At 40.4% G+C, this 16,130-nt stretch overlaps 1 protein-coding gene across 8 annotated transcripts in view; it reads right to left on the reverse strand.

Annotated features, from left to right (window-relative positions):
* The window catches only part of LOC108785742 (protocadherin gamma-C5-like), a 225,342-nt gene that overhangs the window by 8,803 nt on the left and 200,409 nt on the right, over window positions 1-16,130 (reverse strand). For 5 of the 8 annotated variants that reach the window (XM_018554875.1, XM_018554881.1, XM_018554879.1 and 2 more), the window contains 2 exons: window positions 14,476-14,534; window positions 1,527-1,615 (listed from right to left, as the gene is read on the reverse strand). In XM_018554875.1, the coding sequence (XP_018410377.1) occupies window positions 1,527-1,615; window positions 14,476-14,534 (148 nt within the window). Of the gene's footprint in view, window positions 1-1,526; window positions 1,616-14,475; window positions 14,556-16,130 lie in introns of all 8 variants that reach the window. The other 3 variants (XM_018554880.1, XM_018554876.1, XM_018554877.1) reach the window with 1 other exon arrangement.

Genomic DNA, 16,130 nt, shown 5'->3' on the forward strand with positions numbered 1-16,130 from the left:
CTGGTTTTTGTGTTTGTTTTTTGGGGGGGGGGGGGTACATTACAGCTACACCAAGTAAAACATTTGGCTGATTATTCTAAAGACTGACATATTATGGGCTTGAACAGTTTTCACTTGGTTCCATTTACAGCAGGGGTCTCAAACGTCCGGCCCTCCAGCTGTGGTGGAACTACAAATCCCATGAGGCATTGCAAGATTCTCACAGCCACAGATATGACTCCCAAGATGCATCATGGGATTTGTAGTTTCACCACAGCTGGAGAGCCGGAGGTTTGAGACCCCTGATTTACAGAAATGTTTTTGTATTTCACTATTCTGAATATTACGCTGTACTGGGGCCATCTTAGCACTTCACTTTCTAGTGCTCCTATACTGTATTGCTTCACACAAGGACTCCATCTGAGTACTCCCTACTGTGCTTCCCTTACATAAGGATCGCTCCTTTTCCTAACATCCAGGAGCCATTATGGGATGGTGTAGCACTAATGTAGTTCATGTAGAGCTGCAACAGGAACAGCAAACATTTGTAATTGCAGGGAACAGAAGCAATGCAGGTGATGTTTCCAGTGATGCTGCATGGGCACCATAGGAGACAACCTTTTGAGCTGCAATGTGGGCAGAAAGTGTCCGCAATTCTTAGCTCCTGCCAGTGGCCAATGAGATACAGTGTTTTTCTAAGAACAGGATGAACAATGATTCCAGCTGTGCATAGGTGCACTCTACGAAAAAAACAACCTAGGGACCTAACTGTGAAATAATATTTTTCTGTTGCTTAACAGGGCTAAACAAGTGGGAGGATATAGGGCTGGCAGCTGAAAACCATTTTCATTTTTAATTTCTAGGCCTTAAAAATGTTGTGGGACCTAAGAACAATGCTTTTATGTGCCTAATGGAAACTCTAACCCTAATCCAAACACGTGAACACATAGTAGCACTAAGGTCCACAAACTTCTGTATGGAATACAAAATCAGGGCAAGGCTTCCATTCAGCATCTTTAAAGACTAGGGGTAGGAAAACTTTGGAACTAAGAGTCACCACAGCTGGGGGGCCAAAGAATTCATTTTTACGCTGAATTCTGGTATAACCAAAATTTGCAAATATTGCAATAACCTAGCATAACATTTTACCACTATGCAGGTCATCCTGTAATAAAGACAAGTCACTGCTGCTTTCTCTCCTTGTGCAGGGTGACTGGTCTTGTATCCGCCCTCCTCCAGTAGTTTTTTGCAGGCAGCCTATAGTTGGTGAACTTGCAGTCCACACAAATATTTTAAATGACATTTTTTTTACATGAAGTTCAGCCTGGAAAGAAAAGAGCCATTGTTATACATAATGACTAATCACTTAACATCTTTAATTTTCCTACCTGTTGGATCTGTAATTGAACTACTATGGGCTACAACTCTTTACCTCCAGATTTTTTAAATTAACAATATTGATTTGCTTGGCTTTGACAAATAGCAGACCTGTATAAATTATTAAATATATCATGCTGTTTTCCCATATGCTGCTCTAGAACACTGACCGTTAGCGGATGCCAGAATCATCGCCTGAAGTCTCTCGGTTTCAAACTGGTTGTTTGGCCATACTCCAGCTTCCTCTGTGGGTTGAGCTCTAAAGAGATCATAATGACAAAGCACAATTACCATTAAACAACAAAAGCAATTGTAAAAAAAAACACAGAAATACTAACAGAGATCATCAGTAGTAAGGCTTTAATTTACAGGACTATACAACAATGATAAAGCTGTTCTTATAATTACTGAACTATGTTTTAGAAAACAAAGCACGACAACAGGCAATTTTGTATACAAAATAGCATTTGCTTACAGGACAATTATATGTATTCATCTTATCTGTACAAAGCTACATGGCACATAAATGTTCTGTTTAGCAAAGAAAGATTATCATCATGGAAATTCTGGTTTTTATATAGAAACAAATCTCCTCTCTTCGCACTATTTTAGATGCGCATTTTACCCTAATTATTGTAGATTTAGATCGTTACACATGTGCCTTTAAAGTTTTTTTTGGTTTTTTTTCAGTTTCCCTGTTTTTATACGGAATCTATTGCCTTTTAGTAAACCTGTTACACACCTGGGCAAATCAAACTGAGCATATGATAAAATGCCCGGTATTGATTAAGAGAAATGGGCAGCTGAAGGTATATGCAAATCTGGACTTTTCCTGTAAAAGTAAGCTTGGCCCTGCTCTTCCCATCTCTTTAACGAGAACACAGACAAATCAAAAATACGTATTTAGTAGATTGTGGAAAGGTTAGAACTTATGACCATGAATTTAATGCTGTCTTTAACTTCCTGCCTAAAAAAACTAAAATCTGATTTTTGGAAACAAACGTATACTCACTTTCCCAACCTTGCCAACTGCTCTATTGCTCCTGTAGTCAATTCCTGCATAAGATTTGTGTCAGATAGAGCTTCCAGAGGGTTGTTAAGGTCATCCCCACCCGCTCCTGGCAGCCCTCAGGCTTGGCTATTGGCTGCTCAGGCTCAAGCGCTGCATGCTGGGAGGAGGTCATATGCATTACACAAACCCAGAAACACTGTGAGGGGAATTTATCAACACTGGAGCAGACAAAATCTGGAGCAGCTGTGCATGGCAACCAATCAGCTTCTCTCTTTCATTTTCAAATCTTAATTGAACAGACTGAAGAGAGAAGCTGAATGGTTACCATGGGCAACTGCTCCAGATTTTGTCTGCTCCAGTTTTGATAAATTTCCCCCTGTGTATTTTGGGGTGGCTCTAATGAAGGAGCAGAGCAAAGGGGATGGTGAGTTTAAAAGTGGGTCGTGGCATGGGTTACCAAGAGACTCTGTTACAATTGTAACTATTCCTGGGATGTGTTACCAAGAGACTAGGTTACTATTGTAACTTTTCATGGGGTGAGTTACCAAGAGACTCTGTTACAGGGACGTGCGGTCAGGGGAGGCAGAGCCTCACCTAGTATTATGGAGGAAAAAGCTGTCAGCTTCAAGTCTGAAGCTGACAGCTTTTTTCCATGCAGATGGGCTTCTATCAGGTTACACAGCAGGGACAGCCTCCCCGCTGTGTAACCTGTCATGGACGGAGCGCTGCATCCGGCTTTTGACAGGTAGTTAGGTTACACAGCAGAGTTGTCACAGTCTCTACTCTTTGTTAGAGACGTGAGCTCTGTGGATGGCTTGGGCCAATGGAAAAGCGCCATTGGTCCAAGCTGTCCAATCAAAAAAAGGAAAAAATCGATCTCGATGCCTCAGCAGTGACAAGCAAGTGAGGGACAGGGAGGCTCCTCCCTGTCTCCTCCCTTCCTCCTTCACATTAGCTTGGGGAGCGGGTTGGGCCGGGGCTTTGACAGGTGGTGCGGGGCTTCAGCTGGCGGGGAGGGGCGTGCTGGGGGCGAGGCTGGGGAATGCCTCACCTGGGGAATGCCGTACCTCAACCAGAGGTACACACGTCACTGTTCTGTTACCATTGTAACTATTCGTGGGGCAGTTACCAAGAGACCCTGATAGTATTGCAACTATTCATGGGGTGGGTTGCCAAGACACTTGTTACTATTGTGCTATTGTTACTGTTGTCTGTTGTATTGATTAACATGGTAATGCTTATTGTGTTTCCTCTCATTGGTCTTTCACTGGATGAAACTTTTAAGAGGAATTTGAATCTTAAATTTACTTTCCAATTCAAAACATAGCTACTAACTCTCTCTCATTTGAAGTCAAATCTCTCCATACCTTTAGTAGCCATCTTTTAAGTCTGGTGTTAATACCTCTGTAAAGACTGTACAGGTGAAACTCGAATAATTAGAATATCGTGCAAAGTTCATTTATTTCACTAATGCAACTTAAAAGGTGAAACTAATATATAGACTATATAGATAGACTCAATACATGCAAATCAAGATAATTCAAGCCGTGATTTGTCATAATTGTGATGATTATGGCTTACAGCTCATGAAAACCCCAAGAACCCCAAATCCACAACCTCAAAAAAGTAGATAATTACATGCAATCAATAAAACAAGGATTGTACATAGAACAATATCGGACCTCTGAAAAGTACAAGCATGCATATGTACTCAGTACTTGGTTTGGGCCCCTTTTGCAGCAATTACTGCAATTACTTTTGCACGATATTCTAATTATTCGAGTTTCACCTGAATTATTTAGCTATAAAAAAAATATCATATTGGACCAAACCTTTCAACCAACCTCTAAACTATTGCATTTGTTATTTTGAAAAGCTAGTATAAAGGAAACGTAATGGAAGAAACACTTGTGGGTTTAACCAATACTTATTTGCATATGAACTCATTGTAGTCTGCAAAACTGTGTGTGTGGCATGTCCTTAATCTGTTCCTCTCTCTCATCTCCGAAAGTTGGGAGCAGGGCCAGGCTGACCCAAAGGTAGAAGAGGTGGCCACCTTGACACTGTACATGCTATATGCGTGCTGCAGTAGGGGTGGAGGGTTAGGGGAAGAGTGCTGGACTGGAGTCAGAATTTGCAGCCATGCTTAAGGTACAAATGACAGCCTCAATCAGTGAAATAGCTGTGGTCCTGCAGTCCACAGTAATGCAGTCACTTATTGTAAAGTGTAATCAATCAAACATTTTGATACTAAAGCCAAACTGGGAAGTGTCCTCACATGTAATTTTATTTATTGCTGTGAGGAATGGGTGGTTACCTAGGGTGGGAGCAGTGATTATCTTAATGCAAAAGCCCAGTCCCCTCATACAAAATGCCTAGTCAAAATATAAAACTGTGTGCAAAAGAAATATTAACTTTTGAAGATTAAGTTCTACCCACTTCCTGGGTGATGTCATTGTGTCTCACCCTACCTTCCAGGAAGGCTGGGGGTTCATAATTCCATTAAGAATGCGCTCCTGAATTGTGCTGCCAGCAGTGAGGCCCAGGGACATCACCAGCGACTTCAGTAGGTAGGTGAAAGCTGGGGCTGTAAGCACTATATATATATATTTTTTAGGCAATTTGTATTTTGGGTGTTGGGGGTGCTGTCAATAAAATGGACCTTGTATTTTCATGCAAGGTCAGTCAGCTGTAAAAACAAAAACAAAACCTGGCTGTGCTTCACTGTGCTCATGAGGACTAAACCACACTAGTTTGCAATCAGCAAACACTCTCAACCTCTACTCCATCCCATTCAGCTTTTCACAACCAAAATGTGTCAATTCTAGGGACCTTATTCTGCCACTTATTGGGAGGTATGTATAAAAAACACAAACTAATTTCATTTTTACAGGTGAAACCTTTAGTCTCCCACATTGTTCCTGCTGGGTATGTAAAGTGTTTCAGAATAAAGTGCATGTTAAACATTTGCTTTTATTATGCTTTGGAGGATTATCAGAAAGGTGTGTGGGTGATGAGTAAGTAGCATTTTTCCACAAACCTAGCATTGCTTTTTTTGTGTTTTCCTGTGTCCAGGGTGATGATGACTGCCAGAGGAGCTGGCAGCCCTGCAACCCCCATGATGCAGAAAACTTGCAGTATGTGAATAGCATCATGTTCTCTTCATGTGGGTTGCTCTTGAGCCCTGTTAGGAAGATCCCCGTTAGCCTTGGCCTCCCGAAAGGTGCTTTAACTAGTGACACATTGAAGGACAGATGCAAGTTATGGTCTGTTACGGCAGGGGATCTAATCCTCTCTTCTTAAAGAAAATGTTCTTTGGTGTGATTTTCCAAAGATTATCTGAAAGATAAGGTTTAAAAAAGTAAAATTTGTCTGCAGATCATAGGTCCATGCCCCAACATCAATGACCATCTCACTTAGTGGTCTATTCACTAAGCTGCCGAAGGATCTAGCCGTAGCTTCGGCTGATCCTTCGGCTAACTTCGGCCCCAGGACCCCTTTCGGTTCAGGAGAACTGAAGGGCTGCTGTACGGGCTATTCACTATAGCCCGTACAGCTCCCGAAGATGGCCGAGTGGCTCAGTGGAGCCAAAGGCATATGCCTTGGCTTGACTGAGCCGTGGTGAAAGCCGAAGCTGGCCGAATGGCCGGCCATTTGCCGGCCGACAGCCTGCTTCTGACAGCTGAGCAGAGCCAGCAGTCATCTCACGGCTGGCTCCGGCCACTTGCAGAGAGATCATCGTCCCTGGTTACCAGGTAACCAGGGGCGCTGTCATTACACACCGAGAGCGGCCTCTCTATATTCTCAGTGTGTAATGACAGATGGCGTTCCTGGTTACCAGGTAACCAGGAACGCCATCAGTCATTCCTCCCCCGGACGCTCTGGGAGTCTAATTAGGGAGTCTAATAGAAAAACACTTTCTCCCAGAAAGGTTCACTCTGCTCGATCGAGCAGAGTAAACCTTTCCCTTTCCCGCCGGCCAATAGAAAACAGTTGGGTGGAGCTAGCTTTCACTGCAAGCTCCGCACAATCATTTTCTAATTTTTTTTCTACTTTTTAAACTATTTTTCTATTCTGCTCGGTCCCACAGAGGTACCGGGCAGAACAGCCGAGCCGAATGCCACTCAGCGGCATTCGGCTATTTACTCACTGCTGTTCGGCATCTATGAGAATAGACCGAACAGCAGCAAGTAGCCTGCCGGAGGTTCGGCTTTGCCGATCCAGATGTTGGATTGGCTGAGTCGAACTCCTTCTGCACTTCGGGTCGGTTGAACATGCTTCGGCTGACCCGAAGCCACACAAAGCCACCCGATGTATGGCTGATTTCAGCCGATACAGGCCTGGAATCAGCCGTACCCGCCTGAAGTGAATAGCCGAACAGTGTTCAGCTCACTTCGTTTGGGGTCGGTTAGTCACTCGGCTGCCTACAGCAGCTTAGTGAATAGACCCCTTAGAGTTCCTCTACAGAGGTCTTTCAGTAGACCTAAAGTACACTTCCACCTTTGTAAGTGATTGGCATTTATTGTGGTAATGAAGAGGTACAGTGATGATGTATACATGTGCACATTTTCATGACTTGCATGGCAGGCTTTCTTTATTTTTTTTGAAGATGGAATTAGGCCTGAAGCCTAAAAATTTAAAATTTTCTCCACAGGAACATTAGTCTTATACCAGGGTGTCAGACTGTAATCAGCAGTCCCCTCCCTGTCACCCATTGTTACATGCTCAGTAAACACCAGTTCTGCCTTTACACACAATACACTGTCCGGAATGGGGGGAAGATATACACACATTTCTTGAACAGCACAGAGGCAGACATTTCCATGTGGATATGAAGAGGAAAGCTGAAAAAAAATGTAATTTCTGTATTCCTATACATGAGCTGCATATGCCTGCTTTATGTACTCTCAGTGTACATTGCTGGCATATGTTTTTTACAAATACCTCTGCAAAGGTGGAAATGGGCTTTAAGTGAAGATGATTTACAAAAAGAGTTAAGAATCTTAACTCATTAATTTAAGTGAAGATTCGCTTATTATCCAAATATGTGAAAATAAAATTTCTGTTTATTTTATAGGATTAGCTATTTAAAGTGATCATAGCTATAATTTATGGAATGTGCATTCTCATTAGTAAACCAACCTCAATTTGTGCTCTGGCCTTTATTCTGAAGGATTCCTTAATGGACTTTTATTAACAAATCTTGCCACTAAAATGTATGCTATATGTTGGACCCTAAGGATAAACCGTTTGGGATGATATAATCACTGTAACAAGTGCACCATGCAAAAACATCTCTCTATTTGCCACTGTTATTTTTTCCAAAATATATGCTTTAATTTTTCAGTTGCACATGCAGCCATCATCTCAAATACATATAGCTTATACAAAGACTGTGTGAAAGAAAACAGAAGCATCCCCACAGTGACTACATACAGTCATAGAGCCTATCACTGCATGACTACATCTAATACATCTGACTTCTTAAGCTGCTGGACACTGTGTGAATTTTGGCCAGTTTTTGATGAATTGTCCAAAATTGGTTCACTGGGGGGCCCTGTCGGCACCCTTCTGTTGGCAGCATGTATCTGCTGCATCACATGTGTCTGATGCAATCAGATTCTGATAGACAATAGAAGTCAGTGTTCTAATTGATTAATAAAAATAGCTAGAAAGCAGACTAAGCTGCTAATTTAAAATATTTAGAAATAGTTTTACAGGACAGTTCTTTCAAAAAATAGGATCAATTGATTCCTTGTTTATTGGACTAATATGTACTGACTTCAATTTGTGACCATTTGAGCTCAGCTCCTTTCACTGCTGAATGAATGGAGGTCATCTGGCACTGCATGTACGGGTGACTAAATCCCCCAGGCAGATTTGACAACTGTGCTTGGTGAATGGTGAACAAATCTTAATTTGAAGGCAATAAAACATGACCCATTGCCCATTTATTACCATTCACAGCTTCTTATTCATAGCTTTATAGATTCTAACCAAAGTCATGGCCATAAGTACTAGAACGTCAAGTATGTGGATAGAGAAAGGCTACAGAGGCATTCTTCCCTACACACATTGGGCTTAAAGTACAAAGAGTTCTCAGAAACAACAATGATCCTATAACGGTTATGGGTCTCTTTTACAGCTAACATCTTTAAGGTTAACACCACCATATGTACACCAGCTTATGCAGACATAATATTCCTTTTCATGACCCATTTCTGAGGAATTGCTAATGGCACTTTTTCTCTCTTAAAGTATATGTTACCCTAACGAATGTTATTTCACATATGAGTCTGTTATGTCATGTTATGTCATTTTGTTTAAATGACAACTATGGGGTTAAGGCTTTTCCCCATAGTTCTCCTTAGGGTAACGGGAGGACACAAACTAGTGTCCTCCCATCACCCTAGGCTCAGTATACCGCAAGCTATAGCTCGCGGTATACTGAGACGCCACAGCTGAAGCGGATCCCGACAATTGTGCCGGGATCCGCCCAGCTGCGGATCGGAGCGGGGAGGGGGGGAATCCAGCCCCTCCCCTGTCATGGCAGAGAGCCGTGACAGGATCGAGAGGTGAGCGAATGGCGGTATGTGTTCGCTCACCTCCCGATCTACTGAGCCGACCTGTGACAGTCTCATTGTCACAGGTCGGCTAGAACTATGAGGTGAGTGAAAAGCACTCACCTCATAGTTCTCCTTTAAGCTGAAACTAGCCTGTTTGTTTGGTATTCCTAAATTCATCATATACTGTATACCTGGTGATCCCGCCAGCCTGCCTACTTTCTTTTTCGCTCTGAGCATGAAAAGTAGATTCCTTGAAGATACAGGATGCCATGCTGATGCACAACACGCCTGTATCTCTCATAGTCTGTTCAGTTAGCACTCCCCCTTGGCCAGCCCTGTCATTTGGATTGACAGGGGTCCCAGCAGCAGCCTCTCTATCAAAACAGCAGTGGAGTTGGAGAGAGCAGACATGCCCCTTGTCCAGCCCTGCTGTGTTGATTTGACAGAGAGGCTCCTCCTGGAAGCCCTGTCAAAAAGCAGTGGCATTGTGAAAAGGCCAGCCCCTCGCCCTGCCCTGCTGTGTTGTTTGACAGTGCTCCCAGCAGGATCCTGTCATGCCCCCTGCAAATGTCCCATACATTACTTCCTACAGGGACGCTGGAGCTTTACATGCCCACCAGCTGCACAGTGTTACAAGCGAATCACTGTCATGTGACCATTTTTAAACTTTTAAAATAAAGGTATTTTTTTTTAAATTATTGTGCACATTGCAACCTACATAAAAATCGAGTAAATGACATTGGCTTGTTTGCAAAGTTTAGACTTTACAACTACTTCAAGCCTTGGGAGCAATAGGACATTGACCATTTCATGTGCTTATTAAAGTTGGCTGATCACAAGCTTGTAATACTCTGGGGTTGATTTACTAACCTTATAAACACCCCACAAACATGTATACACCTCTGTAGTGTGTTCCCTCCCAGCATGATCTATGGGTGGAATCTATTGTGTGGCAGGTGTGTTGTGCAAAGCCAAGCATGAATTACAAGGTGATGTTGTGTAAATTAGCTCTATGTTGTGTTGCTTGCGTTGATGAATGCAGGAATGTAAATGCATGAGCTAACCATTTTTGTCTAAACTGTGAATCAGCATTATATATGCATCATGTGCATGATTTTTCCATATATGGCATTAGTGGAAATATGCTTTTAGAGACTTTTTGGTTGATAAATACGTTTTGCTGTGTGGAAATCACACGCACCTGGTGGGTGCGTGTGCTTAGGTTAGTAAATCACCCCCTCTGAGTCACTGAACAACGAAGCATGCAGCAAGTAAAGTTAGAATTCCTTATACTTGTTCTCGGGCAATGACTCCCAGGCAACTAGTATTCTCACAATGATTGTTTAGCAATAGCAGCATCATATTTCAGTTCAAATTTCCCTTAAATCAAAAAATTAATATCACATAGTGATAAAGAATCACAGTGACTGAACAATAGGCCAAAAAAACTTGCATTTATATACAGATAACACTCTGAAATAATACGAATAATCTTTGTGCAAATCTAAAAACTGAGACCATATAACAGATGCAAATGTATCTGCCAAAGGGTCTCTCTCTAATAAATATATATATATATATATATGTATACACATATACAGTATATGGTTAATAAGTATTCTTACTAATTTATTAAGTATTCATCACATAAGGTCCATGTACATTGTATGAATACATATATACAATGTGGTCATCCTGCAAAGAATATGGGTGGAATTGTAGCATGAGCATGATATAGTCATGCTGATGCTATGCTTAAGCCATTAAAAGCTAGGGAAACGAAACTGTGACCATTTTGTGCCAGTAAGGAAGTTGTAGGAACCTCTATTCTTTCTAACTTTAAGAGTGCATGGTATCAGCGGGGTTTATCAGAAGCCTCCCTCACTGTGCACAGGAAAAACACAGAGGCTTGATGTGTGATCAAAGCCTGCTCACAAAGATGTGGGTCACTGGGCCCAAGGGGAGCAAGGTTCTCTCCTATGGAATACTTAGACCTGCCAAAAAAACCACTGGAGGCAGAGATTACAAATATTGTGAAAGTTCAGTGATTGTAAAATTCTTTGGCTGCAAAGGGGTTTTTCACTCTCATTATGAGAGTAAAACCCTTGTTACGGCCACCAATGTTGACCAGCTAGTGGGTAAACTAAATGAAGGTGGATGATGGTCCTGGAGATTGTTGTCAATTTTCAATATGATGGTCAGAGTCTCTAGCCATATCTAGATTTTTCCCAGTGGGAATTTCTTTTACATATAAAAGTTGTTTAAGGTTCTTATTAATATTTTCTTCTAAGGAATTTCTCTGGTTTATTAAGTGGAACAAGAAGGAAAACATCTTACATCAGCACACAGTCTATTCTCCCCTTTAGTTTCAGCCTGACTCAGCATTACATTGGCAGCAACCCAGATATAATAAAACTTTGTCATATAAAATAAATAAAACATTCCTTATGTCATATAATACACTCATTATTTCTTGATTTTGATCCCCACAGATGTAAAAAGTGAGGACGTTAATAAGACGTGCAAAAAAACTGTTGTACGTTTCAACAGAAATGTGGCATGTTTGCCCACATTTGGAGGAGCAAGCCAACTTTCTAGCAAATTTGTTACTGTAAGTCAGGAAAATCATTCACTTTATAAATTGCATTTATTACACAGCATTATTCCTTATGTTAACATAAGCTCTTGAAATACTGATTGTACCCAGTGGAAAGTGTTTAATTGTAGACATTGGGCAAACCAGCTATTAATACCAACGTGTCTCTCTAGCCAAGCAGATATATGTACACATGTCTGTCTGCATAGACACATTTCATAGACAAAGCTGTGACCACAGGTAAGTACATTGTGACAAATCCATGGTAACAACCAAAATTAGAAAATTTCCCATTGGGCAAAAACGTGTATTGATATATTTAGAGACAAGATAGATAAGCAGGACTAACTACAAAGTTGGTTGTAATGCCCAGCATTACAACCTTAAATTTATAAGACAAAGTTATGGCAATTTAGGTAAGTCAATACAATTTTGTAATTGCTTTTTTTACAACAAAGCCCCAGGATCTTGAATCTGCTACTTGGTGTATTCTTTATATTCATATGGAAATTTAAGGAGGAAAATGACAGAAACATTGGTACAAAGCTGAGAAAGATCTGCCATGCATGCTGGTGTGGATATATTATGGTCCCCAAAACCTGTAGAAAGGCAGTGACTGGGTAACTGAGTGACTGGTTTTGGGTATACTTTTTATATTACCCTTACTAGACCCTTGGTTATATCTTGCAAGAGATGTACCTGCATTACTACTTTGGTTAGAGAGTCAGGAAATGAAGGAAAGTCTCTCCAAAGGGGGCATTAACACAAATTAAAACACTTTTTTATTAGAGAAGTGGGGAAGGGTCAGAACATGTCCTTAAGTTTTACTGTTGTCTGTGTTCCTGTGAGAAAGACTTCAAATCCCATTATCTGTCCCAGTGACAATGAAGAATTGGAAAGAAAACACTCAGCAATAAAAGATTTGACATGTATTAGCCCATTCCAACTCTATCCAAAACTAAGCAACATATTTTGGGTCGTTTTCTAACCTAACTTGTATATTTATCAACTGTGTGGGGAATTTAAATGGATATACTGTAGTTGTGCTTCTTACAGGGTCAATCCATCACCAAACTCACATTCCACTTATATGTGGAGTCTAAATCACCCACTGAATTCTTTTATTTTTGGGGGGGAATCCCAAAGGTCAGACCTTTGTTCTATAGTTCCTGACTCTTTCCTCACTCACTTGCCTTGCAATATGGAGCGTTCCCACTTTTCCCCACTCTTTTCGTTGCATCCTTTATAATGTAAAGAGAGAATGGGGTGCCTTGTAATGGTCATGGCAGGTGTGCAGGGCTAATAACTCCAAGTGAGTCCACAAGAAGTGCCTAAGGGAAATTGTTACATGGTTTAAATCTTTAGCATCAACCAAAAACTGAAATATTTTTGGGAAGATTTATTTAAAAAAAAAAGGTATTCTGATTCTCAAACTCAAAATCAGATAACTGCGAGGAGTATTGAGCCCTGCATACATATATATTCAAAATGGCTACAGCCAGAATAAATATAAAATTAAATGAATGCGGCTATGACGTATGGCTCAGTAGAATTATGTTGTTTAGTTTTCTAATTTGGTAACAATTAGATTTGAACCTAATTACAGAATACTACCACACTTCCCCTAAAGGTGCTGCATGTAACAAGTTATAACAATTAATGAGACCCTGTTCCATACTATTAATATCAGCAACACTCTTTCCATAACATTATATGTCAAATAGTTTCTCTTTCTTCGATTTTAATCTTTCCGTAATTATTGACGATATTATGATATTGAACAGACTGAGACTGCCGCTGGGTGCCACCATCTTGAATTTGAGATCTGCGGCCCCAGGCAGCGCTGTCACCCAAATGTATGTTATTAAATATTCAAACTGACACACACTTAGTTTGGACTGGATGGCCCTGTGTCTTTTTCCAACCTTAACTACTATGTATTTTTTATGTTTGAGGCTTACTGAACAGCCTTTCATTTTTCTGATGAGAAGAGGGGCTGAAAGTGATGTTTCAATAAGCTCCTGCTTTGTCTACATTTTGTGTGCAGAATTTTGCTCCAACTGGAAATTCTTTTTAAAGCCAAATTCTAATCAGAATGCTTTTTACCATATCTGCTGTGTTAAAAAAAAAAAGAATTTCCTTCTTCAGCAGAGATCCAGACCAGGGATAAACATGTGGTAACTTTTTTTTACACAGCAGAAAAGTGGAGGGACTCCCTAGGTAATTCTTAAGGTGCTAACAAGTAGCTTTGTAAGCTCCTGCTGTTTGCCTACATAGCAAAAGTGGAAGGGGGCAGAAGCAAAGGCCAGCACAGACAGGAACTGATACTTCCAAGAAGTGGTCAGGTTCTAACTGAAGTAACATGTGTCACAAGGGACAAAAATAAAATACATATTTTTAAAAAGTAGTTGAAACATGCATGTGCTTATTATCTTCTACTGCTGCAAAGTTTTCATCTAAAAAGTTTGGTCTGGTGACAGGGTTTCTTTAAAGCGTATATTTCCACTTTTGCAGCCACCTAGATTCCTTCATATGTAATGTTATGGGGGGCGCTGTGGGAAGTTATACTCTAACCCTGTGCTGGAAGATTTCACTATCAGTTTTAAACACTGTCTGTTATTACAAAGGATTAAAGAATCAGAAGCATTGTATATTAATGAGAGGAAGGTCAGTCTGTCCAACTGCTTTCAATTTCAAACTGATTGGAGTAGATTGAAATCTGTGCAAAGGCCTTCACCAAAGAAACATATACAAGGTAAGAAATACTTTTAAAATTTTTTTTTACTTATGCTGTGTGAATGGGAACACATAGCAAACATATCGTGGGGTTTTCTCAAATTTGACTGCAAAAGTGGAAATATACTTCAAGGAACACATTATACTTTTATTTAGCTTCCTCACACAATTTTATAGGTACAAATACAAAATGATCAGCGTCCACTCACCCACTAGGTCCAGGTCTTTGAGCCTGGGAAATACGCCAGTCCGCGTTAGGCTGCGCCTGCTGAAAAGAAGCGGAAAAGTGCTTGTAATTGCTTTTAATATACAGATAAATATATTTTTGTTCTTCATGCTTAAACTGTAAGAGAGGGAAATAAGTTACAACATCACAACTCTACCTTACCGTTTTTTCTTCTGCTCTGTTCAAAAATAAAATAAAAGTTATATTACATGTAATTTCCTTTACAAAATTAGAACTGGTAAGATAGCAAAAGATAATAATCGTTTCAGAAACTAAAGGCTTCATAACCATTTTTGTATTAGAATAATCCAATGCTTACCATACAGCAGAATCATAAGGGGCTGCTGTATAAAAGATTTGCATAGCTGGGCGAATGCAGTTTGCACAGTATTCCCGTCACTGTATGGAGCCGAGGAGCATAAGAAATTCTTTTGTTCCTCAGCTTCATCTAATGGGGAGAATGTCATGTGAATCGCATTCGCCCAGCATATACATATATACATCAACCCCTAAGAATCACAAACTCAAAAGATTTCCACTTTTCTGGAGAAATGTGATTGTCAAGCAACACTTTACTGACTGCTCACTTAGCAAATTAAGGGTGAAGTTTTGCAGCAGATACCCTATAATGCCTGCTCCTTCCTGTACAGCACCAACTGCCCTCCTAGCATTTCCTGCAGTGATTTATTGCAGGTCAGAGAACTGTTATATGTATATGGTGTTGGTGGGAGGGCTATCCTTCTGAAAACTTATACTTGTATATCATTTTTGTGAGAGCTATTGTAGTGCACTGGGGAGATGGATACATCTGTGTCAGTAACAGCAGGCACCTTGTGGGCCTTGCTGCAAAGCTTCCACGTTACTTTGCATAAGAGGCAGTCAATACAGGTTTATATTATTGGCATGTTAAAATCCGATGACACCACAGGGATCTAATACAAGAGTTTGTACATAAGATCTAGGCCAGTGCCCTCGGAACAAAGAGGAAAAACTGTGGACAGACCAAAACTATGCTTTGTTGTGTTTTTACCAAGAACAGTTATATTACAAACAATATCCTCAATCTAAAAGAAACAAGAGAAGTCCAAGCATGTTATAGTAACCAAAAAAAAGCAATGAAATGCGTGGCTTGGAAGATAACATTGGAAGATAACCCTTTGTCAAGACAGGAAATCTATCTACTGTGGATACACACAGCAATCAAAACACTTTTTTAGTTCAAGAACCTCAGGTTTTAGAAAGACAAGTTGTATTGTTTATATTGTGAACCCTCATAAAACGTGGACAGCAATAAAAACCTCTGTTCTGTTCCTTCCCTGGTATATCTAAACCTCAAAAAAAGTTTTGGCTGGATTTATATTTCAAAGAAATGCTATGTACATTATCTTAGCAACGTTTTTAAGTATGCTGAATCCATATGGAAAGCTCTGCAATTATGTTACAAAGCAGGAAATTTAGCTCTTTATTTAAGTCCTTCGGAGTGTTCTGTTTAAGTTTCAGATGCTCAAAAATGCCCTAGGCCTGGCTTTGTTGCATTATTAGCTTGACATTTATCAGTGGTATATAGCAGCTTGCCAATGGTTACGCCATTTTACAGACACACACGTGCTTCATCTATCATTTTGGGAGAAAAAAGGT

Source organism: Nanorana parkeri, unplaced genomic scaffold (genome assembly GCF_000935625.1).
Source record: "Nanorana parkeri isolate BGI_ZX_2015 unplaced genomic scaffold, ASM93562v1 scaffold176, whole genome shotgun sequence".
NCBI classification, from domain to species: domain Eukaryota; kingdom Metazoa; phylum Chordata; class Amphibia; order Anura; family Dicroglossidae; genus Nanorana; species Nanorana parkeri.